General features: G+C 37.2%; 1 protein-coding gene across 4 annotated transcripts; it reads left to right on the forward strand.

Annotated features, from left to right (window-relative positions):
* The first annotated feature begins 1468 nt into the window (after positions 1 to 1468).
* LOC122832308 (von Willebrand factor A domain-containing protein 5A-like) lies at positions 1469 to 15051 on the forward strand. Of its 4 annotated transcripts, none has more exons than XM_044118924.1 (22): positions 1469 to 1541; positions 4843 to 4890; positions 5092 to 5294; positions 5381 to 5603; positions 5697 to 5863; positions 5954 to 6068; positions 6170 to 6345; positions 7514 to 7602; positions 7789 to 7933; positions 8223 to 8302; positions 8384 to 8498; positions 8597 to 8755; positions 8856 to 8959; positions 9840 to 10057; positions 10268 to 10288; positions 10857 to 10892; positions 11153 to 11182; positions 12220 to 12279; positions 13056 to 13115; positions 13195 to 13391; positions 13902 to 14025; positions 14126 to 15051. In XM_044118924.1, exons 1-22 carry the CDS (start codon positions 1484 to 1486, stop codon positions 14203 to 14205), a joined length of 2508 nt encoding a protein of 835 aa, XP_043974859.1. In that variant the 5' UTR covers positions 1469 to 1483; the 3' UTR covers positions 14206 to 15051. The 4 variants fall into 4 exon arrangements, with proteins under 4 accessions (XP_043974859.1, XP_043974862.1, XP_043974860.1 ...); XM_044118927.1 differs by lacking the exon at positions 1469 to 1541 and adding an exon at positions 1571 to 1589; XM_044118925.1 differs by lacking the exon at positions 1469 to 1541 and adding an exon at positions 2702 to 2841.
* The last annotated feature ends 2216 nt before the right edge of the window (positions 15052 to 17267 follow it).

A 17267-nucleotide genomic window follows, 5' to 3' on the forward strand; every position in this document is an offset into this window, starting at 1 on the left:
AAAGGAAAAGCAAAGACATGTCTTTGGAGAAGGCTGATGCCAAAACGGCAGAAAATAACAGCAATCTAAATTATTATTATCGTGTTCGATCTCTTATAGTGAAGGCGTTTCTCTCCTTGTTAATGTATTCATTAAGGCGTAGCCCTGGTTCGACCAACCAGGAGCTCCCCTGGACACTCAGAGGAACTTAGACCTTCCCTTAATTTCACGCCAGAGATCAAAGGCCATTGCTCTCTGGAAGAACAATGGAGCAAGCAGCTGCATCCTAGGCTCTAGGGCCATTTGGGCAAATAAAAGCATAAAACAAGACTTCACAGATACCTGTGAAATTCGGAGTGTCTCCTTCACAAATTTAACTCAGTGATTTAATTTAAGAAAAGATTATCTTCACAAACCTAATTCTGGTCTACTGCATTCAGCATTTTCCAAAGATTTAAGTCCCTGCTTTATCACATAAAATCAACAGCACAAAATGAGGTACAATTCCTTTTCTAACCTATAAAACATAACATTCAAACAATTTTCTAATACTAAACAACACATTTTCAATGAAACGCTTTCCATTTGATTCAGATATTATCATAGACAGTACAATTTTCAAATACATTCAGCATTCACCATTCTAAACTTAGATAATACACTTTGGTTAAAACTTGCTATTAATACTTAGAAAATGTCTTAGAAATTAAATGTTAATGATCTCAACATTCTATGTTGTATTTTAGTTTAAACCATGTCAGATGTGGTTCTGGGAAACCTTTGATGTTCTGTGAACCATACAGGCTTCTGCCCTACAATAAATGCTAATTTTATGGCTTCCTCCTGGGCCCTGATAACACTCCTAAAGAATCTTTTCGATGTAGTTCCTGACCTCTGATAGTTTAGTTGTAAATCCTTGACACAAAATTAAGAAATTTGTTCAAAATCAGACTGTTCAATATAACCTTTACACCTGGGGTAAGATTAGCTGTATTAAGCACTAAAAATAATTATTTTCTTCAACATAATATATTTACATTTTTTAATTTATCATTTAAGCATTTAATTCTTCGGTTAATAATCTACTTTGAGGGTCAGACGGTATAGACGGTCTGAAAAGTTTATGAGCGGCACGTAGAGGTCCGCGTATGAGAAGGTGTCCCGAGTTGTGTTCAAAAGCGTGGTGAGGGGTTTTTGCACTATAGTTTGGTCCCTGTAGTCTATGTTGTTACTGCCGAAAGAGAGCCGGACTTTTTTGGCATTGCTGGAGGTTCTGGCTTTTTTCAGGATGTGATTGGCGTGCTTAAACTCTGCACCAGGGTAGCAGTCGACCTGCAAGTCTGGGTGCATGGGTTTGGACAAACTGTTAAGGTTATAATCACCCAAAATGGGGACTGATTTACAGGTAGTGAGGTGCCAGTGAACAAACTTGTCCCCCTGGTGGTTGTGAATGGTAAACAACGCTTTAGGAGCTGCCGTTAATGGTTTGAGTGAGGGTCTGAGAATGGTTTCCAGTTTTCCGGTTCGATGGAGGAGGAAGGTTCCTGTGAGCAGTGGATCAGGTTCGGTTCTGGCTGTGTAGTGCGCTTATGTAAATGTTCTGGGTGCAGGTGAGGCCCGGGGTCCCCTGGGTTTGGTTTATCTTTCCCTATTTCCTTCTAAATGTCAAGTGTGTGGAAGCTGGATGTGGAAGTCCCTTGTGTTTGTTCCTTACCTCTTTGTCTTTCGTTAAGCAATTTCTTTGGTTTGGCAAATCCTTTCATCTGATTCCTCAGGAGGGTCTGTCATTAAGAATGAGATTACTAGTCTTTCAGTGATGAAAGAAAATCCTTCTGAAACCAAAAAGTCCAAGACTTTTGTTTTTAATTTAATCTCTTAATCTCAATTAGACTCTGTCCTCTTCTGCTCTGCAGTGAGAGATGTGACTGACAGATCGGCCCACCAGGTCATGATTGCACATTTGCCTTTAACAATATTCACGCCACTGTTGCCAACTCACAGACTTTTTTGCTATATTTAGCGACATTTCAGGCAAAAAAAAAAAGTATATCAGCCAAAATCAAAATCGGCAGGTCAGGCTTTTTAACAATTGGTAACCAGGATTTGGCCAGAAAACTGCAATTGGTGCAGCCCTAAACATATTCATGACATTCTTTGATTAAATAAATTTCTCTTAAGCGTTACTCCAATAGCTAAAAATGTAATTTATACCAGGTGAGTCTTTCTCCCTGAGAATGTGGATTGGTACTGGTACTGATTTTGAATCTTCAAATGATTTTAACAGAAGTTTCACATAACTTAGAAGTTGATGTAAAAATAATGCTTGTTTTAGCCACAAAATGATTATGCTCAGCAGCAAACAACATATCCCCAACAGCACAGAACAGCTCATCAGTGTAGCAGCTGGCATAAAAACATTTTGCTAGACAATGTCAAACATTGAGAAGTTTTAATTATTGTTATCAAATGTTATCAAACACAGCGTTTTGAAGCCAAAAACACCTCAGAACCCAGGAGCAATTTTTTTATTTGTTTATTTATTTTTATCAATAAAATAATAATTTCTACATACATTATCAAATATATATCATTGTATAAACAAATCACTTCATAGTGAAATTGTGTGTTTTTGATATTATATTGACAGAAATTATTACAAAAAAAAATCAGCTCCCTAAGTGGCCTTCGGGCCCTAAGCTGCTGCTTAGTTTTCTTATGCCATGGGCCGGCCCTGGCTCCACCCATTCAGATCTTTCTCATACTGAACCCGAACGCGCCTAGCACGTCCGTGTTCACATTTTCTGCTGTACCTTGAACGAAATTTCAGAAAGACAACAGCGGACGAAGCTTCGTCAACAGAAGGTCTGTGGTAAACCTAAAACATATCTGTCTGTTATCAGCAACTATTCTTACTCGTAAGTTTTCCTCTCCTCTCTTCATTTGTTTCTGCTGTTCTGACGCGTTTAACGCTGTGATTGATCAGATCTAAGGAAGCTGGGTCAAAACCGTTAGGCCCATTTTTTTATTTTTATTTTTTGTCCAGCTCCACTTTTTACAGTTAAAAAAGGTTTAAGTTCATAAAAAGACACCACAGATATGTAGTATATCTTCCACATATACACCTCCTTTAACCTTTCAAAAGCTGTTTTTCTTGGCCATTTTTTGGTCTTGCGACTGTCCGGACTCAATTACTGCTTTAAAAATGTCTTAAAAATTACATTAAATCTGTTCAAATATATTTTATTTCCTGTTTGGCATGATTTAAAAAGTATTTTCTTCATCCTTTACAAATTTTCAAAGGATTTTTAAATTATTTACAGAATAGATTTTTGTACAATTTTAGTATTTTTTAAACAGTATCATGATAAAAATGATAAAGTACCATGGGTGGGCCAGGTACTTCAAGATGTGGTAGAAAAAGACCACATCCTGAAGATGTGGTGGGCCACAGTTCTTGTCAAACGTGACAGTCTGACAAGAACTCGGGTCACATGGTCACATCCTCATCAGAACGAATTCACAAATACCTTGTTCTAAAACCTGCTTGAAAATAACCGTTTCACTTTGTCCACATGGAGATTAAAATAGTAGAGGTGTGCCGATCGATCGGCCACTTATCATAATCAGCCGATTTCCGTGAAAAAGTGTCTGATTGGTGATCACCGATCACTGTGTTTTGTTGCCGATCACAAAAAACTACTACATACTTCGCGGTCTGCTTTTCCTTCACTGCACAAGCAGACAGGATCAAATCCTAAGCAAGTGGAAGTTTAAATCTGTGAGTGATGGGAAGTTTGTATCTTGTGATGGAGAAATAGCTCAGGAGAGAAGCACATCAAAATGCATCAACAGAGCAATTTTTTTTTAGTTATTATTTTTATTTACAGCGATGTTTTCCTAACTATTAGAAGGATAAAACACGCATTTGTTGTACTTGTTTATAAAATGACAAGCGGCCATTTCCCAGAAACGTTCTCCTACTGTTCCCAGCATTACACGCCTCTTCCTTCTTCTCCAGTGACGTGCGGTGAGGTTCATAGCTGGTGAGGCACTGACGTCATCAGAATCAGATTTGCAAATAGATGCATAGATTGACAGCAGTTTACAGGTTATGTTTCACTTCTGCATCCTTACACATACAAACTGTAGCTCACAAAACACACATTTCCTTAAAAAACAAAACAAAATAAAATAATCCATCTCGAAAGTCGGGATAAGCGAGAGGAAAAAAATCACTATCTCTATTATAATCTATCGCTGCACTTGACTTGCTTCCCGAATCGTTTAGCCTAGCTCGCTGTCACTTACTCGGTAGTTGAGGAGTGAACAAGACGAACGTCTGGGATCTTGAGCGCCCCCTGCCATGAGGCAAGAGAACTGCCTGCCTCACCTCGAACCTGTTCTCTGCCGTTTATAATCGCTCATTACACGAAACACGTTACACAAACACAGTTGGTGACAAAAAGCACTGTACATTATATACATAAGCTAAATTGTTGGAAATAAGTTCACATATTAAATTAGTTTAAACCATTTTATTGACGCCGTACAGCAACATGCTCTCTCCGCTTAGCAGCCAGCGCAGAGCCAGGGGTTGCGCAATCCAAGGTGAGGCAGAGCTCGCTGCTGCCTCACCGGCATCGCTTCCAAGCATTTGAATGGGAAAATAAGAAAATTCAGCGATTTTGAACAAATAAAAATCGAAATTGGCGAAGCTACATGAAAAATAAATATTTTTTAGTACAAACCACCGGATGAATATAACAATTTAAATTACTTTATGATTATATATTTTCTTTCTTTCCATGATGGCTGTTGAGGCACTGCCTCCCCTGACCGCACGTCACTGTTCTTCTCTCACAGGTACAATGGTGAACTGCTGTGGTTTGGTCACTGACAACAAGGAACCAGGTACCCAGCCGTTAGTAAACAGCCTATAATAACAGATTTTATGTATGCCTGTTCCTCAGTCATGTCTCCTATTTAATCTAATTGATTTATTGGGTTCTTCTCAGAATTTGTCATAATTCAGCATAGAAGGAACAATGAACAGTTTGAGACATGTTTAAACATTTTTTATGGTTTCCTCATGTCTTTCTTTTGCTGATTTAGTTCCTCTGAAGGGCATTGATGCTCAACTGGAGGTGAAGGACCATGTAGCTACTCTGGTCTCCACTCTGAACTATGAGAACAAGGAGGACAAACCTCTAGAGGCTGTGTTTGTCTTCCCTCTGCCTGGAGATGCTGCTGTGTGTCATTTCAGTGCTCAGATTGGAAAAACACACATTGTAGCTGAGGTGAAGGAGAAACAGCAGGTGAGCTGGAACAAAGATGTCTTCTCTATAAAGAAGCTAAAACACAGAAAAGTGAACATTGCTGACATGCTTCATGTGGACTGCAGGCTCAGGAGGAGTATGATGATGCCCTGAGCTCCGGTCAGCAGGCCTTCCTGTTGGAGGAGAGTGATGAGAGTCCAGATATTTTCTCTCTGAAAGTGGGCAGGCTGCCTCCAGGAGAGAGCGCCTCCATCAGGCTGGAGTACGTCACTGAGCTGGCTGTGCAGGCTGATGATGGGCTGAGGTTCTGTCTGCCTGCTGTGCTCAACCCTCGATACCAACCTCAGGGTAGGAAAACCAGCCAATGGATGGATGGATGCACTGATTTACATTTTAATTACAAACTAAATGACTCCCAGTTTTCTCTCATGTTGTTTCCAGGTAGTGAAGGTCCCAGTGTCCAGGTGACCTCAGTACCAGCCTCTCTGGTGCCCTACAGTCTGTCCTTCTCTGCCAGAGTGTCCTCTCCTCGTCCAGTCTCTAAAATAGAGTCCAGTTGCTCTCTGGAGCCTCTTCAGTATATCAACGCTGATCAAACTCAGGCCACGGTGGGTAGAGACCTGGTTTCACTGCTGGATGTAGTTATTATGAACAAGATAAATCACTTTAGTTTTCTTATTTTTGTTTTTGAATTATAGGTCAAATTGGGTGGAGGACACAAGTTTGACAGAGACATTGAGCTACTGATTTATTACAAAGACACCCACCAGCCCTCTGCTGTGGTGGAGGCAGGACAGGCCTCTGCCAAACCTGGTGAGAACGGATTACTTAAGGTGTTACTGATTATTAAATGTTAGAGTATCAAGAGGTTCATGTTTGTTTTTGGGTTTTGTTCCGTCTCCAACATGTCCCAGGCTCTCTGATGGGTGACCCAGTGGTGATGGTTAGCCTTTACCCTGAGTTCCCCCAATCAGTGATGTCATCACTCGCCGCCTGTGGAGAGTTTGTGTTCTTGATGGATCGATCAGGAAGTATGGGCGACCGCATGAACAACAGCGCACCGCAAGAAACTCGCATTAGCAGTGCACGGGTATTTATCCAAGTTTTAATGGGATAGTTCAAATTATTTTAGAAGATTGTTTAGAGTTGATGACTAGTAATATCTGTTACACCTTCAAAGATTCTTCTCTACGGGTCACAGATTCTATTCTACAAGTAAGAAAATGTAAAAGTCATGCTCTAATACTTTTGCTCCACTCAGTCCTTTATATTTAGGGCAAAACTAATTCAAAAAAGACCTGTATCCACATCTCCAAAAAGATATTTTAGAAAATGCTTTTTCCTTAATACAGACACAAGTTAACAATATGAAACTACTGATGCAAGTCACAAATCTGGTTTTACAAGCCACACTGCACGCTTTAGCTTGGCAAAATTTGTCATGCTGAAAGTGGACCACAACGTTTTGTGTCTTGTTGGTAGTAAGACTGAGAAAATACAAAAAAATACAGACCTGGCTCAAGTTGAACCAAGTACAGGAAGCTGTTACTGGGATTCTTAGCAGTGTTACTGTCAGCATGTTGTGGGTCACATAGAGCATATCCAGTCATTGAATTTGTGGTTTAACCAAAAGCACAACACTATTGGACATTATTTAGAAATTTGTGCACTTGCAAAAAATCACAATGGGAAAGCAAAAAAAAAAAGGAAAATCTACTTTTGGTCTGGAACAAACAAGAGAACCACTGGACTTTTCTGGTGTGATTCACACGTTGACATGTTCAGGTGGGTGGGGATTTTTTTGTGGTCATTTCCTGAATTATGAAGACCACAGATCTACTTTGTTTAAATATAATGTTCTCATGTCTTTTCCATTTCGTCAGTGACTAAGAGAAATGAGCGCATGTGTCGTATTTTGATTTTTGTTACATCAGTTTATAATTTTTACCAGAGGTGCCATTCAGTCTTGAGGACATTTTGATTAAATACTTTTAGGTAAATAACCACTCAGTGCTCACCTGACAGCAATTAAAAGCATTGTAAAATGACATAACTGATATATTTAAGTTGGAGTTGTCATAACATGACCAAAGTCAAATTGAGTAGATTTGTCAACTCTGGATTAGATGGTAGCTGTTCAGAAAGTCTTAAATTTTTATGAAATAAATGAATTAAATTGAACTACATCTTTATATAATTTGTCAATGCATGTTTACTGCTCTCTGTAAGTGTGTTCTTTACTTCCTGTCTTTCTTTAGGACACTCTGCTGCTCCTGTTGAAGAGTTTACCAATGGGCTGCTACTTCAACATTTACAGTTTTGGTTCCTCCTTTGAGCACATCTTCCCGTGAGTGACATCTAACTCCCAATCCTCAACACCTTTTAATAAGTTTCTTTTTCTTATTTCTTTTTTCTTTTACTGATTTCATGTAAAACTGCAACTTGGTGATCGTTTTAATAGATTACGGCATGTTTTGTGGCTTTTGATATTGATCATGATGTTATTTGACATATTCACAACTTTATTTGGCAGTAAGAGTGTGGAGTACAATGAGAAGACCATGAAGGAGGCTCTAGAAAAGGTCGAAAAGATGCAGTCTAATCTTGGAGGAACAGAGATTCTTCAGCCTCTCGAACACATTTACAGCCAAGCCTGCATTCTCAAACATCCTCGACAGGTCAGATATACACACTTTTATTGCACCAAACCTGTTTTATCATTTTAATTTTGCATAAACACTGTGGTTGTTCAGAATAACAGCTGGTGCTCCACCCCTTTGCAAAATGTTCAACAAACTGGTTTTATTCATTTGAGTTATTTGTCACCTATGGTGCTCTTCATCCATGTTTATACAACTTGTGTTGTGTTACTAAAATAACAGAGATACACGACTCTCAAACAGATTATCCACAAGATTTTCAGCTCTTGTTTAAGTCTGACACTTTTGGTGATTTATCCTCCCTCAGTTGTTTGTCTTCACTGACGGAGAGGTTGGAAACACCAAAGAAGTTACTGATCTTGTTAAGAAGAATGCAGGCTCCCACAGGTGGAACCATAAACACAGATTCCCAGTCTGGTTCATGTTCTGATGTCATTGTGAGTTAGAAATCAAACTCTTGTACTTTAGGTGTTTCTCTTTTGGGATTGGAGAAGGAGCCAGCTCTGCTCTCATCAACGGGATGGCCAAAGAGGGCGGAGGTCACGCTCAATTCATCACTGGGGCTGACAGGATGCAACCAAAGGTAAAAACAAAATTTCTGAAAAAAGAAAAATTCACCAACTCATCAGAATGTGATGATAGTAAAAGTAAATAATTTCACAACTAATGTTTGAATCACAGGTGATGCAGTCACTCAAGTTTGCACTGCAGCCGTCTGTGGCGGACATTTCTGTCTCTTGGGATTTACCAAAGGGAGTGTCCGCCACCGTTCTCTCTCCACCCATTACAGCAATATTTCAGGGTCAAAGGTCACTGATTTATGCCCAGCTTACAGGACCGGTAGGGCCACCATAATCTCAGTTTATGTTTTCTGTATCAAAGCATTTAGTATGACATATTGTTATATTTTTTTCTGTTTTTATAATTTTTTATTCCTCAGAGTTCAGAGGCAGCAGATGGCAGTGTGACAGTAAAGTACAGCCTGGCAGGTCATTCCTCTCAGAACCAGCTGCACTTCAATCTCAAACCTGCAGAGGACTCTGGGTAAACGCCTTTGACAATATTGAGAAGACGTATCATAGTCTTGTTGAAATGACTTAGTATTTCAACAATTTCATGGATCCCCAACACTAAAATATAAAATAATCATCCAGTCATAGTTGTGATATAACTGGTTCTTAAGAGGCAGAGTCCATATGGACAAGTCTGTACGCCATTCCGCAGCAAGACAGAGACGCACTCATAGGTAATTTAGAAACACCAGTCAATCTAAAATGTAGACTTTTGGCCTATGATATGAAAAAGGAATTCCAGGAAAAATCTCAAGCATTCACAGAGAGAAAAGGCAAACTCAATGCAGAAACTCTGGACAGGATTAAAATTCACAACCTTCTTGTTGCAACATGAAATTACTAACAACTCTGCTGCTATTTTTGCAGCTCCTGATGTGAAATAATAAACAGGTTATTTCTAATTTCCCTTGTTATAAAAACAGTTTGTTTTTTTTTGATTTGTGGAAAGTTGTGGACATTTTAGGTTGTCTTGGGTCTGAAAGCAAAGCGAAAGAATGTCTTGAGTTTACCTCAGTACACACATTTAAAATACAGAAATGGTCAGATTAGTGATATTACAACAGAAATTGGATTTGATTTACTTTTCAGAAATGTGAAAACAATCTTCCTGCTGCCATAAATGTGTCTTATTGAATTATTGATGAATAGCAAACAGGTAAAAAGACTGACCTTTTCCTGAATTAATGAAAAAGTAGTTTTTTGGGGTTTTTTATACCTCTGGGAGTCGGACATAAGATAAAATAGAGCAGCACGATGGGAGAAAAAGGTTGAAAACTGAGAAAGGAGAGGCACTTTGTGTTCACAAAAACATTTGATCTCCATCTTTAGATCTTTCTCCTTCCTGTCTGCAGATTAACAGTCCACAGGCTGGCTGCTTGCACTGTGATTCGCTCTATGGAGTCAGAGGAGAGGACACAAAAAATAAACCAGGATGAAGAAATGAAGAAGAAGGTGGTGGAGATCAGTGTCCAATCAGGAGTGAGCAGTTGTTTCACTGCCTTCATTGCTGTCAACAAAGACAGCGGCGAGGCAGTTCAAGGACCGATGGTGCGCAGAAATATCCCGACAGGTGAGTTATTATTTTTTTTTCTTTTAAATCACATAATAATAATAATAATAATAATAATAATAATAATAATAATAATACAAAAACAATATCTGCTTGGTTAAATTGAATTAGCTATTTAATTTAAACAAGCATATGCATTTTATGAAGCTGGAAGTTACTAATAAGATTAACTCCTTTGGTCTGTCTTGGTTTCTCTGTTTTCTGTTTCAGAGATGTATCGGATTTGCGCCTGTGAGTAAAGCACTTAAAAAACTTGTTGAAAGTATTCTGAACTAGGATAAGATATTTCAGGAATACAGCATAGTAGCCCTCCAGTGTCCACTTAAATGGATAGTTATAGTATGCTGTTGCCAATAGAATAAATAAATTGAATAAATTGTTTTAATGTTATTTTGGTTTAATTTTAACTGTGTGAACTCTTTGGAAGGTTTGCAGACATATCTGGTCCAACATTTTAAATTGAGTATGTTGCGTTTTTTTGACACAACTTCTCCTGCTATGGAAAAAAATGAAGTAAACAATACATTCATATGAAATAATTTATAAAAAGCAACTGGGTAATTTGTAGAATGGCTGTATACCTGAGTTTATCCTGGGTGTATCTGCGACTTCATTCTGATGCCTGGCCCTATAAGGCCTCAGCATTGAGGAGGTGAATTTATTTAAATAAAACAGATTTTAGTGACACTGTGTATTGTTCATATAAATGATGATGATGAAGAATATTTTTTGTCCAGTTTGGCAGTTTTTATTAATTTAATATCACCTGTTGTTTCTTTTTACTCCTTTTCTGTTTTAGTGATGGATATGTCTTATTCAGCTCCACTAAGATCTTGTAAGTAAATCCTTCAAAAACAAAGTAAAATTACAATAAAGAAACAATCACAATAATTTGTTGAGAGTACTCTGAAATAACACGAGATATTTCAGTATCTTGTGTTATTAATTATATGGATGGTGATGGTATGTTCTTGCCTGTAAATGATGAATAGTTTTATTTTATTATGGTTTAATTTTTACTTTGAAATATTTTGGAAGAGCTCATTCAATGTAGGTTTTACCCTGTCTTTTTTCCCTTTTCTGTTTTTGTGACAGCTGGGTTTGATCAATCTCCAACATATGAAGGTAAGTAAAAGAACTACAAAATTAAGTACATTATCTGAAAAACCCTCAATAACAGATTATTGTTCTCCTACTGCTTCCTGTCTTCTTTTCTTTTCTTTACCGCCAGTAATAACAGCCACCTGTTGTGTGACTCATGTGACGCAAAAAAAGTATTTCCATTGGAGTTTTGCGAAATACATCTATTTCAATGCAACCAAAAAAACTCATTGTCAAAAAATTATTTATTTTTTTCCTTCAAATTGATGTTTCTGTGACGTAAATTTATCTCCGTAATTTCAGTTAGTGCGTCTCTATGCTTGTGAGAGAAGACCCACCAATGTAGATTTACGAAGATTTACATTTTATCTGTTGAAAATAAATCACATTGTCTCTGGAGTTAAACCGCAATGAAGAATAATATTTTAAGGATGAAGCAATGATGAGGTTTTCTCAAACTAGAATTTTCTATTTGTTTGAAATAAATTTTGCTTAATTTTATTCACTTAATCTTTTTAATTTAAAAGAATTTTGGGCCTAACATTAAAATCTCAGCAACTCTAATTTCCTGATTAGTTAAATGTCAGTAAAATCCTCTCTGTCTGATATGGTTGCTTGCAGATATACTCAGACCCCAAAAACTTGTCCATATTTTGTCACATTACAACCACAAACAGAAATATATTTATTGGAATTTAATGTGAAAATTGAACACAACTGTGAAGTTGGAAGGGTATGAATACTTTTGCAAATCACTGTATGTAAAACCATAGTTTTACAGAAATATGTGTTTTTGGTAAATTAGTTCACTAAAACAAAACGAGGCGCAAGCAGAGAAGAAGCTCAATGGCGGCTTATCAGCCTTATTGGGGTTTAATTTTCACTGTAAGATCTTCATCAAAATAGATTTCAGAAGATTTGCATTTTATATGTTAAACATTAATTTATTTTTTTTTCTCTGTACTTTTGGAATGGAGCCTATGTCTTGTTTAGATTATGCAAAACTTTGTAAGTGAAGCAAAAAACAGAAAAAAATTACAGTCATTCTGATGTGTTTTTAGGAAGTGCAGCTAAGTCGTTCAACTTAGCTTCAAAGAAGAAAAAAGGTGGAATATTCTCTGGTAAGTAAAACAATGAACAAGTTATTTTTTCAAACACTGAGTCAGAAATGTCCTTTTAGTCACTCTGGGCTCCAGCATCTGACAGACATTGCTAAGCAAAACAAGCCCTGAAACTACTGATGAATAAAACTGCAGCGGTTAAAATTTTAATCAACAACAACAAAAAATTTGTTAATTAAAGGATTTTCTGATTGTTGGCTGTCTTTAGTGTTTCTGAATGAATGTCAGTCAAATTTCAAGTTTTATTTTCAGAATTTCATTAGCAGAGAGTTGAGTGAAAATACTATTCCTTAATGAATGATAAGTTTATGGAGTAAATTCATGAATACACCAACCTTCAAAGAATATGGCAAATATCCTGTGAAAGATGTGACTAATTTCAAGAAAAATTAAAAGCTTCATTAATGATAATCTGTTTGTAGAACTTCTGTATATTGTTGTTGTGAAAGAGTAATTTTGCTGTCAGATTGTCATGATTATATGGCTGGCAATAATGTTCAGAAAAGACGCCTCCATATATTAACCCTCCAACAGTGTAAGTGTGACTCTTGGACAAGAGTGAACCGGGGTTGTCCCGTCAAACCATCAGTTCCCAAAACCACAAACAAAAAACATTTTGAAGGCGGGGAGCTTGTGAAAGCTCTGTAGTTTTTACCACTTTTTAGAATGTGGGAGGGTTAAATGATGTAGTACTCAGTTACACATGCAGAAACATTTACTTGTTCCGTGATGATGGTCAACATTCCTCAGTAATGCTCAGTTTCTTTTTATTCTAGGGTGGTTTGGCAAGAAGAGCTCTTGTAAGAAGATAGAGAGAGCTCCAAATTTTAGTAGTGGTAAGTAGTATTTATTAATGCAGCGGATTATTGAAACTCACCTCAGGTACCCACTTATCAAGCTCTTTTCACTTCACAGAATATAGTGAAATAGGTTCAGCAAGGTTAGCCACTGAACTACCACATTCGCTAACTGTGGGGGTTCAGTCCCAGAAAGACCCTGTGCTGCAGCTGGTGTCCCTGCAGAATGCGTCTGGCAGCTGGATGCTTGATGAAGCTCTGGCTGCTGTGCTGGGAAAAACCAAAGAGGAGGTGGAAAAGGCAAAACCAGAATTGGTGGGTTGTAATCTAAAATAATAATTCTAAATATCTTATAATGTAAATATTAAATAAGAAAGAGTTTTTGTATAATAATAATAATAATAATAATAATAATAATAATAAAACCTAGCATTCAAGGTTGCTAAGAGGGAAGATTAACTAAAAGTAGGTTAACACCGACTTCCAGTCCTAGCATCCATATTTTTACCCAAAAAAAATGTATAGTACGCCGAGACAACACACATGTACTTGGGGAGAACATGAAGGAGCCTTACAGAATGGCCCTTAAGTGAATTTACACCCAGAACTAACGCCACATTTCAGGGTCAAAACTGTAAACAGAGTTAAAATGGAGTTGATCAACTAACCCTCAAGTATATGAAGCATAATCAGTAACAGATACTTAGTAACCGCTAAGCTCCAAGTAGTCGGCGAGACACTTCCTGGTGCTGCCTCAGTGAAGGAACGCAGCAGTATAACATCTCTCCTTTTCGTTGTCCTGTTTTGTGTCTCTCTGTTAATTAGGTCAACAGTGAAGTGTGGGCCTCCATTCTGGCTCTGATTTGGCTTCATGGTTTTAAGATGGATGCAAAGGAGGAGTGGGAGCTTCTGTCTATGAAGGCTGCATCATGGATTAAAGCTCAGAATGGTAACACACATAATCACCATGGATCTCCTGTTTTTAAGTGTGTAATAAAACAGATGTTAAAACTGGATGCAAAAATAACATCAGTGAATCTTTTCTTCAGCTCCATGTGTGTCGGAGTGTGTTGAAGCTGGAAATAAACTGTTGCACTGCAGCATGAAGAAAGAAGCTCTGGGGCTCTGAGATTTTATATGAACAGCCTTCAGCTCTACTATGGAAGCACCTGAGTGGAGGAAGGAAAAGACTGAAGTTAATAATGACCAAGAAGCAAATGCACTCTGTTTATTCCAAGTCTAGGATTTGTTTTTGCCTTTTTGCAACATTTAATCATGCATCAGTCAGCATGGCTTGTAATATTTGAACCCTATGCATAAGACAGAAGTCATGGAGCATAAAAATGCTTTTTGTTTACTACAACGTATTTGCAATTTAACCAGTTTTATTGAAACAATTTATATATATGTATATATGTGTGTGTGTATATGTATATGTATATATATATATATATATGTGTGTGTGTGTATATGTATATGTATATATATATATGTGTATATATATATATATATATATATATATATATGTGTGTGTATATGTATATGTATGTATATATGTATGTATATATATGTATATATATATATATATATATATATATGTGTGTGTATGTATGTATGTATGTGTGTATATATATTTGTGAGAATTAAATGAGTAATAGAAAATAACAGCAGACCAGAAAATATTCATCCTTCAGTTTTTTAAATGATTCTCTAAATTCCTTTCTTAGTCATTCTGGCCCTCAGACCGGTCGACCATTTTCTACCACTTCTTTGACATAAACCTTTAAACTGTATTCAACTCATTATCCAACCAAACATTGTGGTATCTGTATGTAGTCAGGGTTTCTGTGAAGAATTGTTCGTGAAGAGCTGTTTGGGATTCACTCTGTTCTCTACTGTATATGTTCCTAAGAAGCGTTCTTCATAACATAGACATATTCTCCAATAAATATGAAATACATCAGTCACAGAAAAACGGACTGGAAATAATTATTTCCCAATAAATGCATGGTTTATAAAAAAGATAACCTGTATAATGATTAATTAATTAAATTTTTCACTTATCACTAAAACCAAGCATACCATTCAAACTAGAACCCTACTAATAGTTTATAGAACCATTTTTTTGGCCTTCATCATTGAGTGCAAAGTTGCTACATTATTAATAGCCAATTTATTCTAAACGTGCAAAGAGGTCACTCTTGTGATAAGTCATTTCATCTTTCCGTCAGATTTATTTCTATCTTTGGCTCCTTCAAACTTGAATTTTCTTTTCATGAACGTCACCCGTAGTTGATTTTGACTAATGCTTTTTCTCACATGCTGAAAAATAAAGTTCCTCTTTAGATCTCCAGCAGACTCTTGAAGGCTTTGGGTCAAAACTAAATGATGTTTAGAATTGTTCTGTAAGAACAACTTTATGGAGTTGTTTTTTACTGAGGAAATCTGGCGCCATTAAAGGTCAATTTGACCTGAACGCTCTTTCCCCTGCTTACGTGCGAAGCACAAAGTTGGACCAAATATGGCTTAGGAAGCAAGATGTTTGGATAGATAAGTATAACAATTGTGATGAGTTGGCTTATTCGGCAACCCTGAAATGAAGCAGATGTGAGGTCAAGAGGTTTGAACATTCCCAAAAAGGAACCCCATACACACTCAGTTCAAAGATTGCCAGAAGACCTATGTAAAAGCATACGCAAAACACCAGCAGCAATATTATTGGTCAAAACTTACCAAACCACACCAATGGAATTGAGATCCTATAAAAACTGATTGCACTTAGAATACCTTGAGATTTTGGGGAGATTTTGGGGAATTTAGGAACTTCGTATTGAGTCGATGTATTTGTAACATGATCTGTGGAAAAGTGTAATAAATCTCCACCCGCCGTGGCCTGCAGTTAAGAGACTCGTCTCTGAGTATTATTTCTTATTTTACAAGTATAATAAAGTGTTTAGACCCTTTCATTCTACCACAAATGGTGACCCCGAACGTTCCATTGAACAATTGAAGAAGCCAAGAGTTCAAGGGTCTCGCTCCAGGCTGGAGCGGACGGAGCCAGATTCATACAGAGAGGTAAGATTTTTATCTCTTTGGTTGTTAAAAACAGTACGGTGAAAGTCTGCTACAGTCTGAAGTGCTAAAAAGTGAGATGAAGTTCTTTTCTGCTTGCCATAGACGAGTACTTATCTTTGCGCAAAGATCGAGCTGCTAAAACTTTAAAGTCTCATAGTTAACTTTTACATTTGAACAATCAGCTCGGGAAAATAAGCACTTATCAGTCTGGTTCTCGCCCGGTTTGGCGACGGTAACACAGGAAATTTTTTCCATTATAAGTTACCAGATATCAGGCAATGAAGGTAGCTTTCTGAAAAAGCACTGTCATTGAACTGACTAATAATAATATAGCACGATTTGTTAAATATGGCAAGAGGCCATGAACTTGACTTTAACTTTTAACCAGCTGAATCCACAAAGAGAGATTGCGATCTCTATAAGTGAGGCCAGAGAGTTTTCCGAAACTTCCTCGGATTAAAAGCGACGGAACTCTCAAGTAAGAGAAATAGAAGATTTCTCCGTGTGGCCTGAGATATATGTATAAGAAAAAAGGAAGAGATTGCGATCTCTTAAGTTGAAGTAAAAGCGCTAAGGAAAAGGTCGACTGGACTGTGTAATCCACCGAGGGGAGCATGGCTCCAATAGGAGACCTTTAACAATTCTGAGACGTCTTGAAGTTTAGAAACTGAGTTTTTAAAAGGATTATTTATGTGAGTTAACTGCAGTAATTGTTTCTTTAATTTCTTTGTCTGAGATCTCTGGAAGGAGGTTGGAGTTACTTTGTGCCTTGGCTGAGATGATTGAAGTCCTAACATAATCAATTGTGTGCACACATAAAATTGGACACTGGCTAGTTAAAATCTGTAGCCAACTACAATTTTATATATTTACATTTTATAAATAATTATAATAGTCAAAGTATATATTCCCCGGGGAGGAGGAGGAAAAGAGGAAGAGTATAACGATAATAAAAGATAGGAAGCAAAAATATAAAGGATGAATGTTGCTGAGATGAATGGCTGAATAATTGGGAATGTATGTTGTATGCGTCTGCTGTGTAAGTATTTAATCGGCATGCCTCTGTATATACAGTAAATTCTGAAATGTGTATGTTTCAACTTATTAAATGAAGTG

The sequence above is a fragment of the Gambusia affinis genome, linkage group LG06 (genome assembly GCF_019740435.1).
Source record: "Gambusia affinis linkage group LG06, SWU_Gaff_1.0, whole genome shotgun sequence".
NCBI classification, from domain to species: domain Eukaryota; kingdom Metazoa; phylum Chordata; class Actinopteri; order Cyprinodontiformes; family Poeciliidae; genus Gambusia; species Gambusia affinis.

Bases quoted from the DNA above. Each gene is read 5' to 3' on its own strand.
- LOC122832308 (XM_044118924.1), top strand. From the start codon at position 1,484: ATGGTTTCCAGTTTTCCGGTTCGATGGAGGAGGAAGGTTCCTGTGAGC. The intron at 6,346-7,513 runs GTATTTATCCAA...GTCTTTCTTTAG, and splicing joins CTCGCATTAGCAGTGCACGG to GACACTCTGCTGCTCCTGTT. The intron at 14,026-14,125 runs GTAACACACATA...TCTTTTCTTCAG, and splicing joins ATGGATTAAAGCTCAGAATG to CTCCATGTGTGTCGGAGTGT.